The following is a 15,267-nucleotide window of genomic DNA, read 5'->3' on the forward strand; positions in this document are numbered from 1 at the left end:
ACTAATATGTGACCAACAACAGCTAGATAATGCAGAAAACACAGACAGCAAGAATGATGCTTGTGACAATATGTTTTCAGCCATTATATTTACCACACAAGTACAGCCAGTTCAACCTTATACTTGATCCTGGCCCTTATAACAAGTCAACAATCAAAAGTCATTTCACAAATAATTCATCCAAGAAGGCAGATGGCATGTGACTTAAATTAGATGATTTCATCACATGAATTTCTGTAAGGTACGTTTTCTGTATAGTCTAGAAATTATACGTTTCAGCACAATCTGAAGCTTGGCTTATATATATTCTTTTTTTAAAGTGGTCTACCTAATCTATATCTCATGTGTTGACAAAAGTAGACCAGCAGAAAATTGGTAGAGAGTATGTCGCTTGTGGCAATACCAGCAGTCTTGTAAATGGTTCTGAATGCAATGTTTGAATATTTTTGTATCCAGTCAACTAAAAACACAGAATTTTCAGCGCTTAATTAAAAGTTGCACTCTATTGCACCACTGTGAGAGCCGATTACAACACTACTGCTAAAAAAAGGACAAGTTTGAAATTCCAAATTGACTTCCAAACTGTTGGTTCAAAATCCATAAAATCCATTCTCACCTAGGAATATGCAAAGTAGTCATATTAGTACATTATACACTGTTGCTCATAAAGTTGGAATAAAATATTTTTTACCTCTTTCCATGAAATGATTGTGACAATGTGATTTATTCTTGACAGATAAAGTGTATATCTTCTCAAAACTATAGTAGTAAATCTCTTCCAAAGTGATTATTGATGCATTTAAATAGGAATAAACAGAGGATTGTGTCTGAAAACAAAATTATTCCAACTTTATGGGCAACAGTATATATTGGTACAAAATCTCTATATTTGTAAACTTCAGCTAACAGTGACATCAGCAAATAACAGCTGCAGTCTTCAAGACGGCATCATCTTTTCAAACAATTTATAAATTACAAATTTGTTATCACACAGTGTAGGGAATATGACAGTAGTTCAGCAGAAAGAAATATGATAAAGAAGTAAGGTACACTGTGAATCACGTGTGGATCCAATGGGCATTTCACCCCAAGAAAAAATAATCCGTCTGTCATTCTGTGACATTGCAAATACCGCTCTGAATTTCTTATGAAACACTTAGATCCAACTTAGTAAACAAAAAGTGATGATAATGCAAGACCCTGGATTAAAATTGATAGCAAAATTTTTTTTACCATGAAATTAAGTTTTCCAGTAACCAATCCAAAACATTCCTATACTTTTCACACGCCTGAATTATGGTTATGGTTCCGTGCAAGTTTAATAAAACTATGAGGTGAAGAGATGGTTGTTGAAGATGTCTTTATGAAACCATTAAGGATGGTTTGTTGTGAAGTGGAAAAATGGCAAAAGAAAAAAAGCATAAGTAAACGATATCGCAATTCCTAGATTTCCAAGAGGCTCCAGTTGAGTGTGCAACGTAATAAACAGATAAAGAAAAACTGCTGCCATTAAGGGTGTAATGCAACACTTTATGTCATTCCATGAAACTAACCTCTAGAGGAGAGTCTGGTTCATCCAGGATGCTCTTTTCATTCTGTATCCGCTGCATCGTTCCTGTAGAACTGGGGTCCATTATCAGCACGTTCTGACTACCAGCTCTGCCGAACATACAGTCACTCTTTCTGGAGTCAGTCGTCCTGCACACCTCGTAATTGTACACGTGTTGGAGAGTCCCTGTCCCCAAAGTGTCTGAGTAACGTGGTGGATAATATGGAATCACAGGGAGATTGGAGTGATACAGGATGCGAGACTGTCTCCATCTGTAGATTTTCACTGATATAATAACCACTAAACACGTGATGAAGAGGAAGGAAACTACGGCCAGAGCCAACACTAAGTAAAAAGTCAGGTTGTCATTGTACTCCTTGTCGTGTGTAAAGTCAGTGAACACCGACAGCACTTCGGGGAAGCTGTCCGCCACCGCCACATTAACAATGACTGTAGCTGAACGAGAGGGCTGCCCGTTGTCCTTCACTATAACAGTCAGTCTTTGTTTCACTGCATCTTTATCAGTGACTTGGCGGATAGTTCTTATTTCTCCATTCTGTAAGCCCACTTCAAACAGCGCCCTGTCTGTGGCTTTCTGCAGTTTATAGGAGAGCCAGGCATTCTGTCCAGAGTCCACATCAACAGCCACCACTTTAGTCACCAGATAGCCCACATCTGCTGAACGAGGCACCATTTCAGCCAATAGAGAGCCACCAGTCTGGACTGGGTACAGAACCTGAGGAGGGTTGTCGTTCTGGTCCTGGATCAGTATCTTCACAGTCACATTGCTACTGAGTGGAGGAGAGCCTCCATCCTGTGCTTTGACGTGGAAGTGGAAATCTTTGATCTGCTCGTAGTCAAAAGAGCGCACTGCATGGATGACTCCACTATCAGCACTAATGGACACATATGAGGAGACTGGCACGCCGTTAACAGAGGAGTCCTCCAGTATGTAAGAAACACGGGCATTCTGGTTCCAGTCAGCGTCTCTGGCTTTCACTGTGAATATAGAGAGGCCTGGTGTGTTGTTTTCTACAATGTAGGCCTCATATGAGCTTCTCTCAAAGACAGGCGCGTTGTCATTCACATCAGAGATCTGTAAGGTGAGAGTGACGCTGCTGGAGAGGGAGGGGACTCCCTCATCAGAGCAGGTCACAGTTATATTATACTCAGAGGCTCTCTCTCTGTCTAAATCACTGTCTGTCACCAAGCTATAGAAATTGGTTGAAGAAGTGCTTATAGTAAATGGTATGTTACCATTTATTCTGCAGTTCACTTGACCATTGTTAGCTGAATCTGGGTCAAGGACACTGAAGATAACTATAACTGTATTTTGAGGAGAATCTTCTGGGATTGAATCAGATTTGGAAAGTATACTGATCACAGGCTTATTATCATTAATATCAATAACATCGACTATAATCTTACTGGAATCAGAAAGACCACCACTGTCTTTAGCCTCAATGTCAATTTGGAAATACTTGGCTTTTTCAAAGTCAACTTCACCAACTAATATTACTTCACCATTTTCATTTATTGTAAATATATCAGACACACTGTCCATAGTGGTCGATACTGAATAAGAAACTTCCCCATTTGTTCCTTTATCTGCATCAGAAGCACTGACTGTCGTCAGTGTTGTTCCTTTCTGAGAATTTTCCGCTATTGCCGCCTTGTAAACCGACTGCGTAAAAACAGGAGCATTGTCGTTTGCATCGAGCACGGTCACATAAATCTTTACTGTACCAGACATCTGAGGTTCTCCTCCATCTATCGCTGTTAACAACAATGATATATTTTCCTCTTTCTCTCGGTCTAACGGCTTGTGTAAAATCATCTCAACCTTTTTATTTCCATCCGCCTGACTTTGTATTTTCAGTAAAAAATTCTCTGTAGGTTTCAAGCTGTAATTTTTCAGACCATTTATACCAATGTCTGCATCGACCGCTCTATCTAATACAAATTTTGATCCTGTGACTGCGGATTCGCTAATTTCAAAACGTTTCTCATCATTTTTAAAACTGGGGCTGTTGTCATTGATGTCAATAATCTCTACTGTTATTTGAAAAAGCTCCATCGGGTTTTCTAGAATAATCTGCAAATGTAACGCACAAGGCGTCGTCTGTCTGTAGAGCGCCTCTCTGTCGATTCTCTCTTTCACTTGGAGGACTCCTCTTTCTTTGCTCAGCTCGATGTATTCTGCACTGTCGCCCGTAAATATACGGGCTTTACCTGCCTTTAATCTCTTAACATCTAAACCTAAATCCCGTGCTATGTTGCCCACCACAGAGCCTTTTGCCATTTCCTCTGGAATAGAGTAGCTAACTTGTCCGAGAACTAAACCAAGGGAGACGATCGAGATGAAAAACAGTACTTGCCGTCTCATTGTTCTATCCACAGTCTACGTTGCCCCACAAAAGAAGGTGTTACACTCGCTTTCACAACACAAAAATATCTTCATGTGAAAATAAATTTAAAAATGTTGATATAATCCACAAATTTTGAAGGAGAATCTATCCGCTTGATGTGTCCGTCTAATGGTTTATCTGTCCCTGAACAGTGCTTTCTCCTCTTTTCTTTCTACTAAAATACCAACATGACATGGGAGGATCTGCTTCAGATCCTCTCTCCAACTGCAACACGTTGACCAATAGCGGCCCACGGAGTTCAAGGAGTGAAATTACAAGAGTAAAGTTATCAGTTGGAACAGTTTAGGAAGGTGCATCATTGGTATGATGGAAAACCTTTAAAAATAATTATCAAAAGGGGGAGGTCCGGGGCGTCGTGTAGCGTAGTGGTTTAAGCAGGCGCCCCATGTGTAGAGGCTACAGTCCTCGCTGCAGTTGGCCTCGGTTCAAATCCCGCATCGGACGGCCTTTCGCTGCATGTCATTCCCCCTCTCTCTGCCTCCCTGTTTCCTGTCACTCTCCACTGTGCTGTCCATTAAAGGCATAAAAGCCCCCAAAAATATATACTTTTCAAAAGGGGGAGGTCCGCTCATCAAAACGTCAAAAAATATAGATAACATGTAACCACAGCCACAAAATAAAAACAAAGTAAGAATAACCCACAAAAATTAAAACATATTATTACAGTTGTATCACACGTGATATGGGAGATAGAAAGGAGAAGCAGGTTACATGGGACTGACTCTGTCCGAGGTGCTGAAACTAAATTGTCAGCGAGCAGACATATATAAACATGCAACCCTTACAAAACCAAAGGAGAAATTTTTCTAACCTCTAAAGGAGAGTCTGGTTCATCCAGGATGCTCTTTTCATTCTGTATCCGCTGCATCGTCCCTGTAGAACTGGGGTCCATTATCAGCACGTTCTGACTACCAGCTCTGCCGAACTTACAGTCACTCTTTCTGGAGTCAGTCGTCCTGCACACCTCGTAATTGTACACGTGCTGCAGAGTCCCTGTCCCCAAAGTGTCTGAGTAACGTGGTGGATAATATGGAATCACAGGGAGATTGGAGTGATACAGGATGCGAGACTGTCTCCATCTGTAGATTTTCACTGATATGATAACCACTAAACACGTGATGAAGAGGAAGGAAACTACAGCCAGAGCCAACACTAAGTAAAAAGTCAGGTTGTCATTGTACTCCTTGTCGTGTGTAAAGTCAGTGAACTCCGACAGCACTTCAGGGAAGCTGTCCGCCACCGCCACGTTAACAACGACTGTAGCTGACCGAGAGGGCTGCCCGTTGTCCTCCACTATAACAGTCAGTCTCTGTTTCACTGCATCTTTATCAGTGACTTGGCGGATAGTTCTTATTTCTCCATTCTGTAAGCCCACTTCAAACAGTGCCCTTTCTGTGGCTTTCTGCAGTTTATAGGAGAGCCAGGCATTCTGTCCAGAGTCCACATCAACAGCCACCACTTTAGTCACCAGATAGCCCACGTCTGCTGAACGAGGCACCATTTCAGCCACCAGAGAGCCACCAGTCTGGACTGGGTACAGAACCTGAGGAGGGTTGTCGTTCTGGTCCTGGATCAGTATTTTCACAGTCACATTGCTACTGAGTGGAGGAGAGCCTCCATCCTGCGCTTTGACGCGGAAGTGGAAATCTTTGATCTGCTCGTAGTCAAAAGAGCGCACTGCATGGATGACTCCACTATCAGCACTAACGGACACATATGAGGAAACTGGCACTCCGTTAACAGAGGAGTCCTCCAGTATATAAGAAACACGGGCATTCTGGTTCCAGTCAGCGTCTCTGGCTTTCACTGTGAATATAGAGAGGCCTGGTGTGTTGTTTTCTACAATGTAGGCCTCATATGAGCTCCTCTCAAAGACAGGGGCGTTGTCATTCACATCAGAGATCTGTAAGGTGAGAGTGACGCTGCTGGAGAGGGAGGGTACTCCCTCATCGGAGCAGGTCAATGTTATATTATACTCAGAAGCTCTCTCTCTGTTCAAATCATCGTTTGTTAGTATGCTATAGAAACCATTCGATGTATTTTCAATGATAAAAGGTACACTGTCCCTCAGAAAACATTTAATCACTCCGTTATTTTCCGAGTCAGCATCATGCACATTCATCACAGCAACAACTGTCTGTAATGTGGAATCTTCCGGTAGAGACTGTGTAGTTGACATCAAATCAATTATTGGAGCATTGTCATTCACATCAATAATGTCAAACAGTATTTTGCATGAGTCCGTGAGCCCACCTTGATCTCGAGCTTTAACATGTAGCTGATAATGTTTTGATGTTTCATAATCTATATTTCCAACCAAACGTACCTCTCCACTTGTCTCGTGTATTTCAAATAAATCCAAAATTCCCTCAGTGTTACTAGAAATAGAATACGTTAATAAACCATTTGTACCTTGATCTATATCTGTGGCCCTTACAGTCAATAATGAAGTTCCTTTCTTGGCGTTTTCCATTAAACTAGCTTTATATGTTGACTGCGTAAACACTGGAGCATTGTCATTCGCATCTAATACAGTTACATGAATTTGCACTGTCCCTGACTGCTGTGGTTCACCTCCGTCGACGGCAGTTAGTGTTAGAGTCAGATGCTCTTGTTTCTCACGATCGAGAGGTTCCTCCAAGACCATCTCTACCTCCTTTTCTCCACCTGCGTTGTCGTTGAGTTTTAAAACGAAATTATCTGTTGGGTTAAGGGAGTAGCTCCTGAGTCCGTTTATTCCAACATCAGAATCTAATGCTTTCTCTAATACAAATTTGGCCCCTTTGACAGCCGATTCGCTTATCTCAAATAACATACTATTCATTTTGAATGTCGGGGCGTTGTCGTTTATATCTGTTATTTCTACCGTAACGCGATAGAACTCGATGGGGTTTTCCAAAATGATTTGAAAATGTAAAGCACAAGGAGTTGTTTGTTTGCATAACGCCTCTCTGTTTATTTTCTCCTTAATGAGAAGGAGTCCTTTTTCTTTATTCAGCTCGATGTATTCAGCGCTGTTTCCAATGTGCAAGCGAGCTTTCCCTGTTTTCAGCCGTTTTAAATCTAAACCTAAATCTTGTGCGATGTTTCCGACCAATGAGCCTTTCGACATTTCCTCGGGGACAGAATAGCTGACCTGCCCGAGCACGGAACAGAGAGAGATCACGGACACAAACAATAGTACTTGCCGTCTCATTGTTTCGTTTAACGGTTCTCTAGCATCACAACGAATCAGGAAATAATCCGCAAAAAAAGACAGTCGTATTCCACACAGATAAGGACTAAGAATCAAAAAGCGTCAACACGAATGTGGATGAAAAATGTGTCCAACTCCTTTGCGTTCGTATTCTCTATATCTCAGATTGTGGACGGTAGCGACCTTGCTTCCAACAAATCTAAATGATCTGAGAGGTGCTGCCGAAAACGGCAGTGAAACTAAAACACACTGGCCAACAGCGTCCCTAAGAGTACACAACACGAAACTGCACAAGACAAGTGCATTATGGAGACAGGCCATCGTGAGGTTAAAAAGTGATTTAAAGTACTGAACACAATCGCACTGCTTAGTGGGATTTCCCTTAATGCCGAAGTATTTTTAAAGAATTAAGGAAATACAAAGAAATGAAAGCCAAAAACAGGATGAAATTTCTCAATAAAAGAAGACTGTATGTAAACATATATGGGAGGTATAATGCGGCGAGGACATTTTACAGAAAAGAAAAACTCAGTCTCTCTCTCTCTCACACACACTCTCTCTCTCTCTCTCTCACACACACACACACACACACACACACACACACACACACACACACACACACACACACACACACACACACACACAACACACACACACAACACACACACACACACACACACACACACACACACACACACACCACCGTAAGAGTCAACATACATGAGAAATAATTAGAAAACTGAGATTTTATACATAGTATGATATTGAACTCAAGTATGATGATTCGTCCAGCGCTGTCCGTGGTGCTGAAACACATTTATTTCAGTACACTGAAGAAAGTGAGCTAAAAGTATGATTGTAAGCTTTTTTTATTTTGCTTTTGTTTTTCTTTTCTTATAATTTCTTAACTCATTTTGGCTAAAAACATAAAATAATATGGCTACATTGTAACTGAAGGACTGACCTCTAGAGGAGAGTCTGGTTCATCCAGGATGCTCTTTTCATTCTGTATCCGCTGCATCGTTCCTGTAGAACTGGGGTCCATTATCAGCACGTTCTGGCTACCAGCTCTGCCGAACTTACAGTCACTCTTTCTGGAGTCAGTCGTCCTGCACACCTCGTAATTGTACACGTGTTGGAGAGTCCCTGTCCCCAAGATGTCTGAGTAACGTGGTGGATAATATGGAATCACAGGGAGATTGGAGTGATACAGGATGCGAGACTGTCTCCATCTGTAGATTTTCACGGATATAATAACCACTAAACACGTGATGAAGAGGAAGGAAACTACAGCCAGAGCCAACACTAAGTAAAAAGTCAGGTTGTCATTGTTCTCCTTGTCGTGTGTAAAGTCAGTGAACTCCGACAACACTTCAGGGAAGCTGTCCGCCACCGCCACGTTAACAACGACTGTAGCTGAACGAGAGGGCTGCCCGTTGTCCTCCACTATAACAGTCAGTCTTTGTTTCACTGCATCTTTATCAGTGACTTGGCGGATAGTTCTTATTTCTCCATTCTGTAAGCCCACTTCAAACAGCGCCCTGTCTGTGGCTTTCTGCAGTTTATAGGAGAGCCAGGCATTCTGTCCAGAGTCCACATCAACAGCCACCACTTTAGTCACCAGATAGCCCACATCTGCTGAACGAGGCACCATTTCAGCCACCAGAGAGCCACCAGTCTGGACTGGGTACAGGACCTGAGGAGGGTTGTCGTTCTGGTCCTGGATCAGTATTTTCACAGTCACATTGCTACTGAGTGGAGGAGAGCCTCCATCCTGCGCTTTGACGCGGAAGTGGAAATCTTTGATCTGCTCGTAGTCAAAAGAGCGCACTGCATGGATGACTCCACTATCAGCACTAACGGACACATATGAGGAGACTGGCACTCCGTTAACAGAGGAGTCCTCCAGAATGTAAGACACACGGGCATTCTGGTTCCAGTCAGCGTCTCCTGCTTTCACTGTGAATATAGAGAGGCCTGGTGTGTTGTTTTCTACAATGTAGGCCTCATATGAGCTCCTTTCAAATACAGGCGCATTGTCATTCACATCAGAGATCTGTAAGGTGAGAGTGACGCTGCTGGAGAGGGAGGGGACTCCCTCATCAGAGCAGGTCACTGTTATATTATACTCAGAGGCTCTCTCTCTATCTAATTCACTGTCTGTCACTAAACTATAGAAATTAGTGTTTGATGTTTTTAAAGTAAAAGGCATATTTTCGTTTATAAAACATTTTACTTTTCCATTTTCTCCTGAGTCTTTGTCCTCTATGTTTATCATTGTAACGACGGTATTAAGTTTGGCATCTTCTGAAATCACATTTGACTTCGACATTATATTAATTTCAGGTTTGTTATCATTTACATCTTGCACGTCGACAATTAATTTACAAGAATCTGTGAGTCCTCCCTCGTCAATAGCAAGTAAATCTATTTGATAGTTTCGCGACTCTTCAAAGTCAATGTTTCCAACTAAAGTAACTTTACCGTTTTCCTCATTTACCTCAAATACTTTCGCAATATCATCTAAGTTGTTCGTGATTGAATATGTTATTTTACCGCTAGAGCCTTGATCTGCATCTGAGGCTGTAACAGTAGCTACAACTGTGCCTTTAGGTGAATTCTCAGTAACTGTAGCTTTGTATGTGGACTGTGTAAAAACAGGGGCATTATCATTGACGTCTAAAACTGTAATAACAATCAGCATTGTTCCTGACATCTGCGGCTCTCCTCCATCTACAGCCGTTAACACAAGAGAAATCTGCTCCTGTTTCTCTCTGTCTAAAGGTTTCTGTAGCACCATCTCAACATTTTTGTTTCCATCAGCGTTATTGTGCACTTTCAGAACAAAATGATCAGTTGGCTTTAATTCGTAGCTCTTAAGATCGTTGATTCCAACATCAAGATCCACAGCCCTTCCCAGCACAAATTTTGCCCCGGTAATTGCTGACTCACTTATTTTGAATTTCATTTCACTTTTTTCAAAGGTCGGTGCATTATCATTTATGTCAATGATCTGGACTGTAACGGTGTAAAATTCCATAGGATTTTCTAAGATAATCTGAAAATGTAAAGCACACGGCGTCATCTGTCTGCACAGCGCCTCTCTGTCGATTCTCTCTTTAACAAGGAGGACTCCTCTGTCTCTGTTCAGCTCGATGTAGTCGCCGCTGTCCCTGGTATAAATTCGAGCTTTACCAGATGATAGACGTTTGATTTGTAAACCTAAATCATGTGCTATATTACCTACTAAAAATCCTTTGGCCATTTCCTCAGGAATGGTGTAGCTGACCTGCCCGAGCACCGAGCCGACAGACAGGAGTGACACGAACAGCAGTACTTGCCTTGTCATTGTTCTTTCCGAATTGCTTCAGTTGGATTCAAGGTGTATTCAATAAAACTGATATCGATTCCAATATCAAACGTAAAACGGATCCTTTATAATCCACACAAAAGAAACAAAGTCTCAAAGCGTTGTCCAATATTTTGTATAAGTCGAGTGTCCCTTCTTTCTCATCGTGCTCTTTCTTTATTATGTCGACGTTACATGGGAGGTGCTGCTACAACCCTTCAGTCAGCCGTCGACACTCTGGTAAACAGCGGCCCTAAGAGTCCACATTATAAAACTGCAGAAATCCAACATAAACGAATCTCTGTTCAGAGAACTTGCCATGAAAAAATCAGAATATGAACAAATATAAATATAGACACGCAAAGAGTTTTAACATATTCCCAAACATCTGCGGATTGTCTTTAAAGTTATGTTTGCGTGATTTATACAATCACTTACTTAGTCACTTTCAAATGCTATATTTATATACTCAATCATATTTAAAGTAATGAAAAACTTTAAACAATAACACAAAAAGACCGTACAACATAAAGCGGATACACTGAATAGAAATAAAGGAAGCGGAAGTTGCTGTCCAATGTTCTGAAACGGACAAATTATGACTAAAGATTGACATGGGTGCCCCGCACAAGTCCCCTCACAAAAATCAAAATCCTGCATTGAATAACTTTTGTGTGAATGATTTCCACAAAAGACATTAATGCTGGCCATGAAATATAACTCTGTCAACCATGTTATTATTTTAAAAACGTTAGTGTATATTCAAAAAGTGAAAAAATGTAAGAGAAATGTTGATGTGTATGGGAACGGGGTGCTGAAACAATCAGTAGAGCGTTCATGCACAACGCAAAGTAAATAGGCCTATGTAACACATAGCTGTTGTTTATTTACCTCTGGTACACGTTAAGTTGCATGAAACCAACATAGGTATTGATAATAAGTCTAAATCAAGCAAGTGAACTGTGGCAAGGATGTTGACATCGAAAATGAAGCACTGATGAAATAAAAATTAAAAACGGAAAGTAATATAATAGGCCTAAGGTGTAAAGGAAGAGGGTTTACGAGATCAGGAAGATTATCCTATGAAATACTTTTGCCGCATTATTTCTACCAAAAAATCTTCGAGTTTTAAGATTTAAAAGAATATCATTGGTAATACTGTGTGGAAAAGTTAAAGCAGTCTAACCTCTAGAGGAGAGTCTGGTTCATCCAGGATGCTCTTTTCATTCTGTATCCGCTGCATCGTCCCTGTAGAACTGGAGTCCATTATCAGCACGTTCTGGCTACCAGCTCTGCCGAACCTACAGTCACTCTTTCTGGAGTCAGTCGTCCTGCACACCTCGTAATTGTACACGTGCTGCAGAGTCCCTGTCCCCAAAGTGTCTGAGTAACGTGGTGGATAATATGGAATCACAGGGAGATTGGAGTGATACAGGATGCGAGACTGTCTCCATCTGTAGATTTTCACTGATATAATAACCACTAAACACGTGATGAAGAGGAAGGAAACTACAGCCAGAGTCAACACTAAGTAAAAAGTCAGGTTGTCATTGTACTCCTTGTCGTGTGTAAAGTCAGTGAACTCCGACAGCACTTCAGGGAAGCTGTCCGCCACCGCCACGTTAACAATGACTGTAGCTGAACGAGAGGGCTGCCCGTTGTCCTCCACTATGACAGTCAGTCTTTGTTTCACTGCATCTTTATCAGTGACTTGGCGGATAGTTCTTATTTCTCCATTCTGTAAGCCCACTTCAAACAGCGCCCTGTCTGTGGCTTTCTGCAGTTTATAGGAGAGCCAGGCATTCTGTCCAGAGTCCACATCAACAGCCACCACTTTAGTCACCAGATAGCCCACATCTGCTGAACGAGGCACCATTTCAGCCACCAGAGAGCCACCAGTCTGGACTGGATACAGAACCTGAGGAGGGTTGTCGTTCTGGTCCTGGATCGGTATTTTCACAGTCACATTGCTACTGAGTGGAGGAGAGCCTCCATCCTGCGCTTTGACGCGGAAGTGGAAATCTTTGATCTGCTCGTAGTCAAAAGAGCGCACTGCATGGATGACTCCACTATCAGCACTAACGGACACAAATGAGGAGACTGGCACTCCGTTAACAGAGGAGTCCTCCAGTATGTAAGAAACACGGGCATTCTGGTTCCAGTCAGCGTCTCTGGCTTTCACTGTGAATATAGAGAGGCCTGGCGTGTTGTTTTCTACAATGTAGGCCTCATATGAGCTCCTCTCAAAGACAGGCGCGTTGTCATTCACATCAGAGATCTGTAAGGTGAGAGTGACGCTGCTGGAGAGGGAGGGCACTCCCTCATCAGAGCAGGTCACTGTTATATTATACTCAGAGGCTCTCTCTCTGTCTAATTCACTGTCTGTCACTAAACTATAGAAATTAGTGTTTGATGTTTTTAAAGTGAAAGGCATATTCTCGTTGATAAAACATTCCACTTTTCCGTTTTCTCCCGAGTCTTTGTCCTCGATGTTTATCATTGTAACGACCGTATTAAGTTTGGCATCTTCTGATATCACATTTGACTTCGACATTATATTAATTTCAGGTTTGTTGTCATTCACATCTTGCACATCTACAATTAACTTGCAAGAATCTGTGAGTCCTCCTTCGTCACTAGCACGTAAATTTATTTGATAGTTTCGCGACTCTTCAAAGTCAATATTTCCATTTACACTAATTTCGCCGTTTTCCTCATTTACGTGAAAAACTTTCTTTATATCATCCAACGTGTTCGTGATTGAATAAGTTATTTTACTGTTAGAGCCTTGATCTGCATCTGAGGCTGTAACAGTAGCTACAACTGTGCCTTTAGGTGAATTCTCAGTAACTGTAGCTTTGTATGTGGACTGTGTAAAAACGGGGGCATTATCATTGACATCTAAAACTGTAATAACAATCAGCATTGTTCCTGACATCTGCGGCTCTCCTCCATCTACAGCCGTTAACACAAGAGAAATCTGCTCCTGTTTCTCTCTGTCTAAAGGTTTCTGTAGCACCATCTCAACATTTTTGTTTCCATCAGCGTTATTGTGCACTTTCAGAACAAAATTATCTGTTGGTTTTATTTCGTAGCTTTTAAGATCGTTGATTCCAACATCAAGATCAACAGCCCTCTCCAGCACAAATTTTGCCCCGGTGATCGCTGACTCGCTTATTTTGAATTTCATTTCACTTTTTTCAAAGGTCGGTGCATTATCATTTATGTCAGTAATCTGGACTGTAACCGTGTAAAATTCCATCGGGTTTTCTAAAATAATCTGAAAATGTAAAGCACAGAGCGTCGTCTGTCTGCACAGCGCCTCTCTGTCGATTCTCTCTTTAACAAGGAGGACTCCTCTGTCTCTGTTCAGCTCGATGTAGTCGCCGCTGTCCCTGGTATAAATTCGAGCTTTGCCAGATGCTAGACGTTTGATTTGTAAACCTAAATCGTGTGCTATATTACCTACTAAAAATCCTTTGGCCATTTCCTCAGGAATGGTGTAGCTGACCTGCCCGAGCACCGAGCCGACAGACAGGAGAGACACGAACAGCAGTACTTGCCTTGTCATTGTTCTTTCCGAATTGCTTCAGTTAAGTTCAATGTGTTTACATCCCATAAAACTGATATCGATTCCAATATCAAACGTAAAACGGATCCTTTATAATCCACACAAAAGAAACAAAGTCTCAAAGCGTTGTCCAATATTTTGTATAAGTCGAGTGTCCTTTCTTTCTCATCGTGCTCTTTCTTTATTATGTCGACGTTACATGGGAGGTGCTGCTACAACCCTTCAGTCAGCCGTCGACACTCTGGTCAACAGCGGCCCTAAGAGTCCACATTATAAAACTGCAGAAATCCAACATAAACGAATCTCTGTTCAGAGAACTTGTCATGAAAAACATCTTAATATTAACAATAATCTTTATAAATACAGAGACAATGTGAACATATTCCCAAACCTCTGCGGATTGTCTTTAAAGCTATGGTTGTGTAATTTTTACAGCCACTTCCTGCGTCATTTTTAAATGCTGTTCAGACTACTTCATATCTAAAGTAATAAAAAAGTTTAAACAAAAGCACCAAAATATTGTACAACGTAAAGTGGATACACCGAGTAGAAATAAAGGAAGCGGAAGTCGCTGTCCAATGTTCTGAAACGGGCAAATTTTGAGTAATGATTGATATGGGTGCCCCCCACAAGTCATCTCACAAAAACACAATCCTGTATTGTATAATTTTTGTGTGAATGATTCCCACAAAAGCTGTTAATGCTGGCCATGAAAATAACTCTGTGTAGCACGTTATTATATTGAAAACGTTAGTGTATATTCAAAAAGTGACAAAATGTAAGAGAAATGTTGATGTGTATGGGCACGGGGTGCTGAAACAATCAGCTGAGCGTTCATGCACAATGCAAAGTAAGTAAGCCTATGTAACAGATAGCTGTTGTGTATATGCCTCTGGCACATGTTAAGTTGCATGAAACAAACATAGATATTGATAATAAGTCTAAATCAAGCAAGTGAACTGTGGCAAGGAGGTTGACATTGAAAATGAAGCACTGATGAAATTAAAGTTAAAGACGTTAAGTAATATAATAGGCCTAACGTGTAAAGGAAGAGATTTTAAGATCAGTAAGATTATCCTATGAAATACCTCTGCCGCATTATTTCTACCAAAAAACATTGAGTTTTAAGATTTTAAAAAATATCATTTGTAATACTGTGTCGAAAGGTTAAAG

General features: G+C 41.2%; 4 protein-coding genes across 37 annotated transcripts in view; all 4 read right to left on the reverse strand.

Annotated features, from left to right (window-relative positions):
* Positions 1-15,267, reverse strand: part of LOC130173281 (protocadherin gamma-C5-like) — a 281,937-nt gene that overhangs the window by 95,052 nt on the left and 171,618 nt on the right. Inside the window, exon 1 of one of the 34 annotated variants that reach the window (XM_056382403.1) lies at positions 4,790-7,700. The exons of the other annotated variants lie outside the window; for them this stretch is intronic. Coding sequence (XP_056238378.1) covers positions 4,790-7,174 — 2,385 coding nt within the window. The 5' untranslated portion in view covers positions 7,175-7,700. Of the gene's footprint in view, positions 1-4,789; positions 7,701-15,267 lie in introns of those variants that run through there. 34 annotated transcript variants of the gene reach the window in all.
* Positions 1,013-4,264, reverse strand: LOC130173299 (protocadherin gamma-A11-like). The gene has a single exon (XM_056382438.1). The coding sequence runs from the start codon at positions 3,933-3,935 to the stop codon at positions 1,536-1,538; it is 2,400 nt and encodes a 799-aa protein (XP_056238413.1). The 5' UTR covers positions 3,936-4,264; the 3' UTR covers positions 1,013-1,535.
* Positions 7,878-11,207, reverse strand: LOC130173296 (protocadherin beta-16-like). Its single transcript, XM_056382436.1, has one exon. It carries the CDS (start codon positions 10,521-10,523, stop codon positions 8,115-8,117), a length of 2,409 nt encoding a protein of 802 aa, XP_056238411.1. The 5' UTR covers positions 10,524-11,207; the 3' UTR covers positions 7,878-8,114.
* On the reverse strand, positions 11,644-15,235 carry LOC130173298 (protocadherin gamma-A5-like). Its single transcript, XM_056382437.1, has one exon. It carries the CDS (start codon positions 14,092-14,094, stop codon positions 11,695-11,697), a length of 2,400 nt encoding a protein of 799 aa, XP_056238412.1. The 5' UTR covers positions 14,095-15,235; the 3' UTR covers positions 11,644-11,694.

The sequence above is a fragment of the Seriola aureovittata genome, chromosome 8 (assembly GCF_021018895.1).
Source record: "Seriola aureovittata isolate HTS-2021-v1 ecotype China chromosome 8, ASM2101889v1, whole genome shotgun sequence".
NCBI lineage: Eukaryota > Metazoa > Chordata > Actinopteri > Carangiformes > Carangidae > Seriola > Seriola aureovittata.